Genomic DNA, 12,335 nt, shown 5'->3' with positions numbered 1-12,335 from the left:
AAAATGATGAAGGGTCCAGGCCCGAAACGTCAGCCTTCCTGCTCCTATGATGCTGCTTAGCCTGCTGTGTTCATCCAGCTCTGCACCTTTTTATCTCAGATTTTCCAGCATCTGCAGTTCCTACTACCTCTCTACAAGTATTGATGCAAGCAGCATGAAATGAAAGATTGATATTCAACAATTTGAAATGTCACATCAACTTGTCACATGTCAACCTTTTCAGTTCTATTTACTCCAATATATCCTGATTCAAGTGAAATGAAGAACACAAAAATCATACCAACTCCTCAGGGAAAGATGATCTTCAAAGATGTCCAGATCACTTCAATTTCTCATCCTCACACATTTCTAATTTTACTCATTAGTCTTCAGCACTCAGGGAATTATTGGGAAAAAGAACATAGTTTCAAAATGGTGTGAGAAGCAGCAGGACCTCTTTGAAGCTTTGGAAAAGTCACTTCCAGAAGCATCTAACTTGTAATTTTATAGCAGTCCTCGTGAGATCTTTCTGGAAAATTGACTGGGGAGTTATTTCAGGAAAATCAAACACACTGCTTTTCTCCATTTATCACAGGACCAGTGGTCTAAGTGAAAGCATTATTTTCACAGTCAAAAAGCTAATCCTCAAATTCAGACAGACACAAGCAAGACCTACAGACTGTAATGTTACATTTGAGAGCAATGCTTCAGAATGCAACCATTCCATCACCAGTGGGTGCATGTTTGACTCACATACCAATTTACTGACTTGTATCCAAAGTGCTCTTTTTGAAACTCAAGGGCAATTTGTAAAAGTGCAACTGATAGTGACAAATGAGCTCGAATTAAAAATGTGGGTGCAAGAATTCCAATATTAGAACAGGAACAACAATTTTGTGTTCAGGATTCGGCAGAAGGCAGATGACATTCAGCCAAGTTAACAGAATGTGATCTGAACTGGTCCATACACACAAGCTAACACAACGATGAGATGGAACTGAGGATAGATCAGGTCTGTTCCAGTTTCCCAATGGCCTCTTAGTCCTGTTGCACCATACAAGATCCAGAACACAGAAAGAAACAACATAGTCAGCATTAATTCGATCTGGGTGTATCAGTAAATCACGTTTACATAATGGAGTCTCTCAGGTTCACATATTGTAACTAGTTAACTTCTTTTGGAAAGGAAGGAGATGTTTGGTATCTTGCATTTAAGAGAATTCAACTTAAAAGACGCCATATATTGTGTGTGTGTGTGAAATGATGCAGCTCTTCTCAAAAGTCTGCTTTATGTTTGTATGCTGTAGTGTCTGCTTCATAACTTATGTGATTTACTTCTTCAAATAAACTAACTAAATAATCAATCCCTGATGACTTGATTATTAGATTATTATTATGAGCATGGCAATGGCCATTTAGAGGCTCCTCCGTACACAGGGGCACCACTGGATGCAGGGAGGGGTGTAATGCTACTGCCAATATAGTAACCAGCCTTGGATTGAGGATGGACCAGGCACAAGTGAATGGGTAGAAGTTTGTGAGAAGAGGTTTCCTCAGGAAGGTGGTTATGTGCAAAGCTGGTAGCTATCTGTGGGAACCCCTTCCTCATCTTGAAAGTATTGATTAGTTGGTGAGTGCCTTTCAATGAGGGCCTCCTGCCTTCTGGAAGCACCCAAGCAAACACGCGAAGGTTTGTTTGTCGTGTTCCTAACACGATGACTTCTCTATCCATTAATATGTTAACACTAGTGAATTAGGCTGTCCATGGATGTTCCTGCCCCAAACATAATCAGGGTAGGCTTGGAATAGTAGCAGAAACCAAAGCTACCACCCTCCTGTCCAATTTATTGCACCTCCATCACCAATCTCCAAATGCACCATAGGGTTGGACACAAGTTTCCACCAACTGAGACAGATAACTTGGTTCGAATTTATAAAGAATAGTGGTTATCAAAAGTAAACCTTGTGTGAGACTTTCTTTTATTCACTCATGAGGATATAGGCATCGCTAGTTTGGTCAGTATTTATTGCCCACCCCGAATGGCCAAAGAGAAGGTGGTGATGAGCTGCCTTCTTGAATCACTGACCCACAGTGCCATTAGGGAGGGAACTCCAAGATTTTGAGCCAGTGGCAGAGAAGGAACGGCGATATATTTCCAAGTCAGGATGGTGAATGGCTTGGAGGCGGAGCTTGTAGGTGGTGGTGTTCCCATGTGATAACTGCCCTTGTCCTTCTAGATGAAAGCAGCCATGGGTTTGGAAGGTGTTGTCTAAGGATATTTGGTGAATGTCTGCAGTGCAGCTTGCATATATTATACACTGCTGCTACTGAGTGTCGGTGCTGGAGGAAGTGGATGTTTGTGGATGTGGTGCCAAGGCTGCTTTGTTCTGGATAGTATCAAGCTTTTTAAGCGTGTGGGAGCTGTGTCATCCTGACAAGTTGGGAGTATCCCATCATACTTCTGACGTGTGCCTTGTAGATGGTGGACAGGCTTTGGGGAATATGTGGGTGAGGGAAAAATAATGTTGGTTTGTCCAAAGTGCAGCTGTCTATGTCAGAGCAATTCTATTTGCTTTGTAATGCAATAGCAACCATCTCATCTGCTGGTCTACAGGTAACGGGGGTATGATCTCCCATGCATTAGGTTGTAAATTCCTAAATATGGCAATGTGAGCAGCTTTTACGGGGCTGCATCAGAAAAGGAAATGTTGCAACAGCAACAAAAGTGTTGATTCCCTGTCTGAAATGATTCAGTTGTGAATAAGAATAGCTGGATCGTACAATTTGAATTTCCATTAGATTTAAAAAAAAAAAAATCTTCAAGCAGTCTGGGTCCACGTTGTTTCAACCAGTGCTTATTGAAAATATTCACTGGAAAGGCAGGCAAATGACCAATCTACATCATCACAATTAACAGAACATCTGTCTTGAGTGGCAAAATTGCGGATTGGTAAATAGATTTTAAATGAGTAATTATTAAGTTGAAAATCAAGTTGTATTCCACAACCCTTCATTTGCAAGCTGTAATATCTTTCAAAGATACAGGAAAAGCAATTTTGAATGGTTTGGAGGCTTGCAACAATTTCTTGATATGCTACCATATTGGCACATAAAACGCACTTCTGAAAATTCATCCCTAAGATCTCAATTTCTATTACCTTGACATTTATTAAAAGGAAAATTTGAATACTGCAGATAGTTACTCTGTTATTAATGAATATTTAACATTGTCTCGTTTCCGCTTCTGTTATCCTTTTCTGCAGAAAGGAGCAATGGAAACATCTGCAAAAAAGACCCAGAAGATCGCTGTGAGTGTAAAGATGGCTTTGTTCTGAGTGATGATCAGAATTCCTGTGAAGGTAAACTATGCGCTATCAACTGGCAATTTTCTGAAATTAACATGACTGTTTACAACTTTGGTGTTGTGCTTGATCCCAAGGTGTACTTTGGGCCATTTATCTATTAAATGACTAAGACTATCTTCTTTTACCTTTGTAACCTCATCTGACTCTGACCTTGCCTCAGCTCGAGTGCTGTTGAAACTATCACCTATGACACCATTACCTCTAGACTTCACTATTCCCATCCATTCCCGGCTGATCTATCTTCAACCCCTCATTGACTTTTGGTAATGCAAATCTGTGCTGCCTGTATCTTCTCTCACATTATGGGTAGCATCTTGTTGAAGCACTGGGGGGTTCTGATCTGCTGGTTACAGACCCGGCATGAGACAGCTCTGTCTCCGATCTTTGCTATTACTTGCACACTGCTTATTTATGTCTATCTTCATAAAGGTTTCAAGCGCTAGCAGTTTCTGCTATTGATACTTTAAAGGTCCTGAATGATTGATACTTCCACTGCATTGCAATGAACTGACATATTTAATATAATATGTAACAATGAATGAATTACCTTTTTAAAACACATAACATTGTCACTATATGGTTCATTAGATCTACATGGTGTATTGTGGGTCAATGAACCTGGTTTAAGATTGAGTAAATATCCCCATATTCTGAAATACTGGACCAAAATCCTGGACTTTACAAATAACTTTTCAAAGTTTAAAAAAAAAAAAGCAGCCATGCTTTGAGAAAATTACACAGACAGGGATAACTGCTTGGAGCCATTGCACAGTCGAAAATCCAATTCACACCTTGACTCTAAGAGAACAATTAATCAGGCCTCATACTCTAGACTGAAACTAACTTTTGCACTTCGAGCTACATCAACACAGACAAAATAAAGCCTGTACAGGTATTGATTCAACTTCAATCAATATTCATTCATAGAGATATCAGGCATTCAACCTCAAACAACGCACGTTCACACACAGTGTTAACCATCAGGACGTCAATTGCCTTAAAAGGAAAAGCAGCAACACAATGCAAGCACAGATTTGGCGTGAAGATAAGAGAGCCACAATTAGTTTCATTGTAGGCCCAGACCTCACCAAAAAGAGCTATCCCCATAGCTACCCAGAGGAGAGGGATCCGAAAGAGTTATCGCCCCAAGAGCCATCCCCACAACCATGTCCAGAAGAGGGATCCCAGACAGCTACTCTCCCCCCAGAGATATCTGCACAGCTGTCTCCTCGAAACCTATTGACATAGGCCTGTTCCATACCAGGGCAATGAACAGCAACCGACCACGACCAGCAGATCTGACAACTGATGACCTCCGAAAACCATTGACCCAACTGACAAGGCCTCAGACACATCCTGAGCTGAAAACTGGCTCGCAAAACTACAAAGAGAAACAAAGTACTCACCCGATAAATCCAAAATGCGTCCTACCGCACCAGCGACGTCAACACAGACGGAAGGCCTACACCGTCCGAAGTCTTCCTCAAGGCACCAGCTATGGCAAACAGGAATGGCCAACTGCATTTCAAAATCGCGTTTATCCCCAGTGATGAGCTTATATTCTCGAGACACCAAAGTATCTAACCTAGCTCGCAGGGAGGAAAAAGGTAGATGGTAACAGTGCAGAGACTCCAAGGATAGAAAGCCAGATCAAATTTTCCGTGATTAAAACTACTGTTTAGCTTCTAATAGTGTTTAACATGTGTTTAATAGTATATTTAAGTACTGTCCTGTATATAATTGATAGTGTCAATTTCACTGTTTTGTATTTGCCTTTATTTGTTTTAATATATTCACCTTTTTGTATTTAATAAACACAGAGATTATTTTGCCCTGAAACACCTGTCTACTGCCTTCTTCATTTCACATTCCCTAAATAAGTCCAGTGTCAGAACCAGGGATCTAGGGGGTGATTCGAACCACCTAAAAATCAGCAAATTACCGATCGCAAACCAGAACCCCTACACTGGAAGTGCCATAGCTTGGCAATGAGGAAAGAAGGACCATGGGGTTGGGTGGAGGGCACAGCGGAGCATAGCTTAGCATCAGAAGATGAGGAAAACTCTCCGAAATCAGCTTTCAAAGCTCATGCAGAATATGGTTCATTATGCCTCTGAGATGCTCTAAGCCAAGACTTTTTTACAATGCTAGCCTGACTCCATGAAAATTTTGGAGCATAAGGATATTCTTATTGCTGCAATAAAGCCACAGGAGTGTCAGATGCAGGCTTGCAACCTCAGCCAGCTCAAACGTTTAAAGGCCTTGCTAAAAATCAGAAAGCCTGGGAATCAGGACACTTCTTCCATTTTTAAAAGATTCCTAAATCATTCTGACTTGGCAGAATTCCATGTCCATATGCTGTCTTCATGTGCATGTATGTTCACATTATATGTTGTATAGTGCTTTACATGAAACTTGAGTAAATTTTTCCATCTTAAAAACCATTTCTGGTATAAATGTAATGTTTGTATTTCTATGTTGGTATCCACACATGAATTGAACGTTTATGTTTATGAGATGTGCATTTGAAATAGGAGGGAGAACCTTTGTTTCCACACTCCAAATGTTGGAAGCACATATCTGAGAATTCTAACATGTCCAAACATATTTCAACCATTAATTTTGACTGGGCTATGCAATTTGCAGGGAAAGGATGTGCTAGAAATATCAAAGCAGAACATCTCCCATTATACTTCCTCGTTTATCAGTCTACCGTGACTAAACAGATCACCTTTTCTCATATGGATGCTACTACTAGTTGTGGGGAAGTAAACTGTTTGTATGAATATGTAAAATCCACACTTTTGGGAAAAATGCTTTAGGTTTAGATTTTGTTCTCTGCAGTGGTAGTGTTATTTAGAATATATCTGTAGAACACTCCTTTGTAAAATATATTCAACACATCTCTCCCACAAAGGTCATCAAAGCCAACACAGGCATCTTTGGAATAGTAAGATCTGTAGATGCTGGAGTCAGAGATAACACAGTGTGGAGCAGGAGTTGTGTTCCTCCAGTTTCACACTCTGTTATATCTATCACAGGCATCTTTGATTTGGCTAGTTTTAAATATGTTTATAATTTACAATTTTCTTGGGCCTTTCAACTGGTGCATGATCGCTTGCATGAAGCAAGTTTTCAGTGACACTTCAAGATGGTTTCTCGTCACTGATTTTACTTAAGGCTAAGTGAAACAGCAGTATGGAATTAGGAAGAGTGCAGATAGTGAGATCTACTGCCATATTATATTCCAACCTAGGATCATACAGTACAGAATGATATCATTTGGCCTATCATCTCTATGCTAGCTCTTTGAAAAAGCTGTCCAATTACATTCATTCTTTCCTTATAGCCATTTACATTGTAATTTTTTTTATTAGCTCCAAATACAACATACAGTTTCTCTTTCCTCTGATGCATGTATCTCTGTATATTCAGATGTCAATGAATGTGCCTTTTGGAACCATGGCTGCACTCTAGGCTGTGAGAACTTTCCAGGCTCTTATCGCTGCTACTGCCCAGAAGGCTTTGTACTGCTGCCTGATATGAAAACTTGTCATGGTAAGGTTTTGTTTCTGAATGAAAATCTATGAACAGAAAGGGTAGGAACATTCAATCCATTGACTCTTGTATCTCCAGTAACTTTTGAAGAATTTCACAAAATGTCATTTTCTTTAAATTAATCTCTGCATTGTTCATGGATTCCAGAACTTTCAATGTCTAGGACAGATATTATTTGCACTGTGGGTGTCCCAACACTGCAAGGCCTGTAACTGTTCAAGGAGGCAGCTCACCTTCTCCAGAGGAATTAGGGATTGGCAAAACTGCTGGCTTGGCCAGCAAGGTACACCTTCTGTGAAAGGATCTTTTAAAAAGTATTGACATTGAAGAACTTACTTGTATTGGAATAAAAATAAAATACTGCAGATGCTGGACCTCTGAAATAAAAACAGAAAGTGTTGCGGAGACTCAGCAGATCTGGCAGCATCTGTGGAGAGAAAAATGGAATTTACACTTCAAGTCTGTTTTGACTTCTTCAGAACTCTTTGAAACCTACCTCTTTTGTAGTTCTAACATCCATGGCTATTTTGCCTCCATTTTTACTTAGATCTGACCATCACCAGTAAAATACTTTCAACTGATTTGTTGCTTAAAGATGCTATGAAAATATGTGATTGTAGGTGATTGTAGATTTGATGTGACTTTTAATTGAGCATATGTTAATAAATATCAATACTTGTGTCAAAATAAAATTAGTGGTGTGTATTCAAAAGAAAAAGTTCTAATATAGACCATAAGGCTATAGGTTATAGGAGCAGAATTAGGTCATTCAGCCCATCAAGTCTGCTCCACTATTCGATCATGGCCGATATGTCTTTCAACACCTTTGTCCTGTCTTCTGTCTGTAACTTTTAGTTCTTGTTCTTGGTTACTAATCAAGAACATATCTATCTGTCTTAAATACACTCAATGACTTGGCCTCCACAGCCTCTGTTGAAATTATTTCTAAAGATTTAGCAGCCTCTGGTTGATGAAATTCCTCTTCATCTCAGTTCTAAGTGGTTGTCCCTTCACTGCCCTCATGTCCTAGTCTCTCCTACTAGAAACATCTTCTCCACCTCGACTCTATCCATGCCTCTCAGTATTCTGTAAGTTTTAATGAGATTCCCTCTTATCCTTCTAAACTCCATTAAGTACAAACGCAGAGTCCTCAACAACACCTCATATGACCAGCCCTTCATCCTCGGGGACAATCTAATGAACTTCTTCTGGACCCTCTCCAAGGCCAGCACATCCTTCCTTAGATATAGGGCCCAAAACTGCTCATAATATTCCAACTGCAGTCTGACCAGAACCTTATACAGCCTCAGAGGTATATCCCTGCTGTTGTATTCTAGCCCTCTTGACATGAATGCTAACATTGTATTTACTACCCTAACTGTCAACAGAACCTGAATAATAACCTTAAAATAATCTTGAACTCAGACTCCGATGTCCCCTTTTGCTGCAGATTTCTGAGGCCTTTCCCCATTTAGAAAGTAGTCTCCACCTCTACTCTTCCTACCAAAGTGCCATAATATCACACTTTCCCACATTATATTCCATCTGCCACCTCTTTGCCTACTCTCCTGGTATGTCCAAGTCATTTTGCAATTGCCCCACTTCCTCAATACTACCTGTCGCTCCACCTATCTTTGTGTCATTATTATCTTATTTCTGATGCTTTTCCTTTAATTTGCCTTTACAGCTGTAATAAGAGAGACCTCAATATAGACTATCCAGGAATAATTTTGTTCAAGTTCAGAGGCAGCTATAATTCTCAACTACAATATGTCAATATATTATTCATAGCAACTTGTCTGTGTATTGCACTTTTAACACAAGGAACCGCGCCAAAGCAAAATATCACAATAATCACAAATAATCAAATTGCTTTACTTTATATAGTTGAGTAACAGTTGAGCTTGTACAAACATTGACTCATTACCTTTAGCCAAAAAACTCGAAACTGTTTTGTCACAGACAGATGTTGTGAGTTCCTTTCCATCACCCGTGATCAGTGCGCTGCATGTAAGGTATGTGTGTGTTTTTACCCTCAGGGTGATTGTCTCAATTAAATAGTACCAGGACCAAGCATTTTGTGAGTTTTAACTACAATATACTAGTTCCAGATAATTAAAACATGTCTCATTTGCCTCACACGGACGTAGGTTAGATACAAGTGAAGGTAAAACAATACGATTACAACTTATAATTATCTCTTTTGTGGAAGGCCTGTGGGTTTCTTATATGAGTTGATATGAGGGGTGATTTTGTAAATCAGATGATTCTCAGTAAGTTGTGAGCCTGCTCAGAATTCACTATCCAGAAAGTTAGGTGTCAATTAAATTCTTAGTTGAAACAGATTTAAGGGTTTTCCTTCTCACACTTTCATGTAATTGTTGATTATTGGCAACTTGGATTGGTGTAGTGGATTCAATGGGATTTGGAGGAACTTTGCCTGAAGAGCAGCTTCATTTAAAAGCAGACAATAAAATGGCTTCCTCACATGTATCATGTGATGTTCACAAGTTCAAATTCCTTCCCAAACAAGATGGGTAGTTAGGTCAATTGTACATCCTGCGTTGTGGATTTCACACCTTGAGAATTTCAGACCACCGAAGTATTTGCATTTGAAAGACCAATTCAAATTATAATACCCTTTTGAATTAGTATCAGGAAAAGGTATTGAGCCCACTTCAGAGATATCAAGAACTCTGATGCTGTCTGGCCTGCTGTGTTCCTCCAGCTCCACACTGTGTTATCTTTGAGCACACTTCAGTTTGGAAGGATCCTTAAATTCCCTCTTGCGTTGTGGGAGTGGCTTCCATCCAATAGAGAAGTCAGTGATCCACATGCAGCCATACTTCATCAGTCTTTTGTGGTCAGTTTAATACTATAAAAAAAAGTTTGAATTTTGGAATATACTGGGAATCACATTTTATGCTTAGATTTACTGCTTACTTACTACAGTGAGTCAAACTCACTGCGGTGCTAATCTATTCATTCAAAGACAACTGTTCAGCTCCTCATGTTTCTATAGAATAATAATGGTCCCTATTGCACCAGCATGGGGGCAGTGTTGGTGGGAACAGTTTCTGACCTGGCAATCTGCTGGTGGACAATTTCGAACAATTAGGTCACAAGGCAATGGGAGACGGTCAATTTTAACTCTGCAGAAATATTACTCATATGCAAGCTGACCCACCTACTAAATGGTTAAATATTTGGTCTCCAAAATTCTACCTTTACAAGAGTATATTTCGGTTTTAGCTGTTTCATCCTCTTGACAATCTATATATTGGGCCAGTTATGATATTTTTAATGTGGTCAGCGTTCAGTGACAAGTCGTAATTGTTGTAACTGCTTGAATGCAGTATATTGTTGTTTGATGTATATAGGTATAGAAGAATGGCAGTAAGTTATAATGGAGAACTTGGTGTGGATATTTAACTCATTCCAATGATGTAAAGTAACATTATTTAAAGGAAATAAATGATAAAACACAACCTTCCTTAACACATAGAAAAATCTAAGATTATTATCTGTTTAATACAGAATTGCAGCTACAGTAATAGGACTGGACCATGCAGCCATAGAGTCAAAGAGTCATACAGCGCGGAAACAGACCCTTCAGGCCGACCATAATCCCAAACTAAACTGGTCCCACCTGCCCATGCTTGGCCCATATCCCTCCAAGCATTTCTCATGTACTTATCTAAATATCTTTTGAACATTGTTTAAACCAGTATCCACCACCCTCTGGAAGTTCATTCCACACACTAGCCACTCTCTGTGTAAAAAAAATTTTTTAAATCTTTCATCTGTCACCTTTAAAAATATGTTCTCGGCTTGAAATTCCCAACTCTAGGGAAAAGACACCTGCCATTCACCTTTTCTGTACCCCTCATGATTTTATAAACTTCTATAAATCCCTTAACCATCTATGCTCTGGTGAAAATAGTCCCAGCCTATCCTTGTAACTCAAACCCTCCATTCACGGCAACATCTTGGTAAATCTCTTCTGAACCCTCTCCAGCTTAATAATATCCTTCCTATATCCGGGAGACCAGAACTGGAAACAGTACTCCAGAAGAGGCCTCGCCAACATCCCGTACAACGTCAGCATAACATCTTAACTCCTATACTGAAAGGTCTGAGCAATGAAGGCAAGGATGCTAAGTGACTCCTTAGCCACCCTATCTATACGTGGTGCAAACTTCACAGAATTATGTACCTGAACGCCTAGGTCTCTCTGTTCTACAGCACATGACCTTGGTCTTCACTTCACACAGCTCATGGCTGATCCATGCCTAAACTCCATTTAACCTTTCTCCCAAATCTATCAATACCCTTTCAAGTAAAATGAAAAGTCTCATTCTTGAAACAAAGCAAACACTAAAAAATGGCATAAAGATGTTCCAATGCTCTTGCAGTACAATAAAAATCCTTCAAAAGCGCTCAAGAGTATTCAATCGCCCCCTGGTACTTCCATTGGAAAACCCCAGTAGAAGTGGAGGTGATCAGGAAGGAGATGGTTCCTTAACTGACTGTGATCCCAGTATCACACAATTGCAGGAGTAATAATGTAAAATTGTATTTTATAAAGACAACATTACTGATACTCCAATAATGCTGATTTCATTGCTATTCTATTGTTTTGTATTCACCAGATCCTATTCCTTGTTTGGAAAATTACACCGAATGTAGCCATGATTGCATCCAGACATCCAAAGGACCAATCTGTGTCTGTCCACCAGGATCTATTTTAGGATCTGATGGAAAAACATGTTCAGGTACAACCTGAGAAGGCAAAATGTTTTAAAAAACATTTGTTCAATGAAGTGGAAAAAATATCCTATGTGTTTGACTATCAATAAGTAATAACCCCATTAAGGCCTTAAACACATAAAACTGATGTGAAGTATTTCATTATAATTTCTGCAAAATTGATCAAAATATTTTTATCCTTGGGACTTGCAGAGTTTGAATGAATTACAATTCATGTGTAAGTGATTAATTAGAATACATATGCCTTGGTTTTCTTGAAGTATTAAATAGTAAGCTAATGAGGCAAACAAAATCAAAATGATAAATTTCCTTTTATAAATCCAGCCTGGCATAAGGAATTTTTGTCATGAATAGAACAGACTCAAACTGTTACAGTCAAGGAGCCACTTTGCTTATACACCAACCAAGAAACACATACCAAAATGTTTTTGGGTTCTCCATCATATTGTGTACACAGATCACATCAAAACTGGGAACGCTAAGAAGCCATAATAAAGATTAATCACTTATCGTCAATCAATGAGCAGAAAGAAAACAGGTTTTTAAATGTTTTGTATGGATAATTCTGAATGTTAGAGCTAATGATGTTGCAAAAATGAAACCAAACCACCTGAAACCTGAGCGAACAGGGCAAGCAATTCCTTAGTCTGAAGATTGAAGAA

The 12,335-nt window shown here is 39.1% G+C and overlaps 1 protein-coding gene across 1 annotated transcript in view; it reads left to right on the top strand.

Moving 5' to 3' along the window:
* Positions 1 to 3,236: 3,236 nt before the first annotated feature.
* Positions 3,237 to 12,335, top strand: part of egf (epidermal growth factor) — a gene marked incomplete at its 5' end in the record, with an annotated part of 80,526 nt that continues 71,427 nt past the window's right edge. Inside the window, 3 exons of the mRNA XM_048605287.1 lie at positions 3,237 to 3,339; positions 6,781 to 6,903; positions 11,556 to 11,678. Of these exons, the coding sequence (XP_048461244.1) occupies positions 3,237 to 3,339; positions 6,781 to 6,903; positions 11,556 to 11,678 (349 nt within the window). The remainder of the gene's footprint in view (positions 3,340 to 6,780; positions 6,904 to 11,555; positions 11,679 to 12,335) is intronic.

This window comes from Rhincodon typus, chromosome 1 (assembly GCF_021869965.1).
Source record: "Rhincodon typus isolate 14 chromosome 1, sRhiTyp1.1, whole genome shotgun sequence".
Lineage (NCBI taxonomy): Eukaryota > Metazoa > Chordata > Chondrichthyes > Orectolobiformes > Rhincodontidae > Rhincodon > Rhincodon typus.
This window is presented reverse-complemented; position numbering and strand designations above follow the sequence as displayed.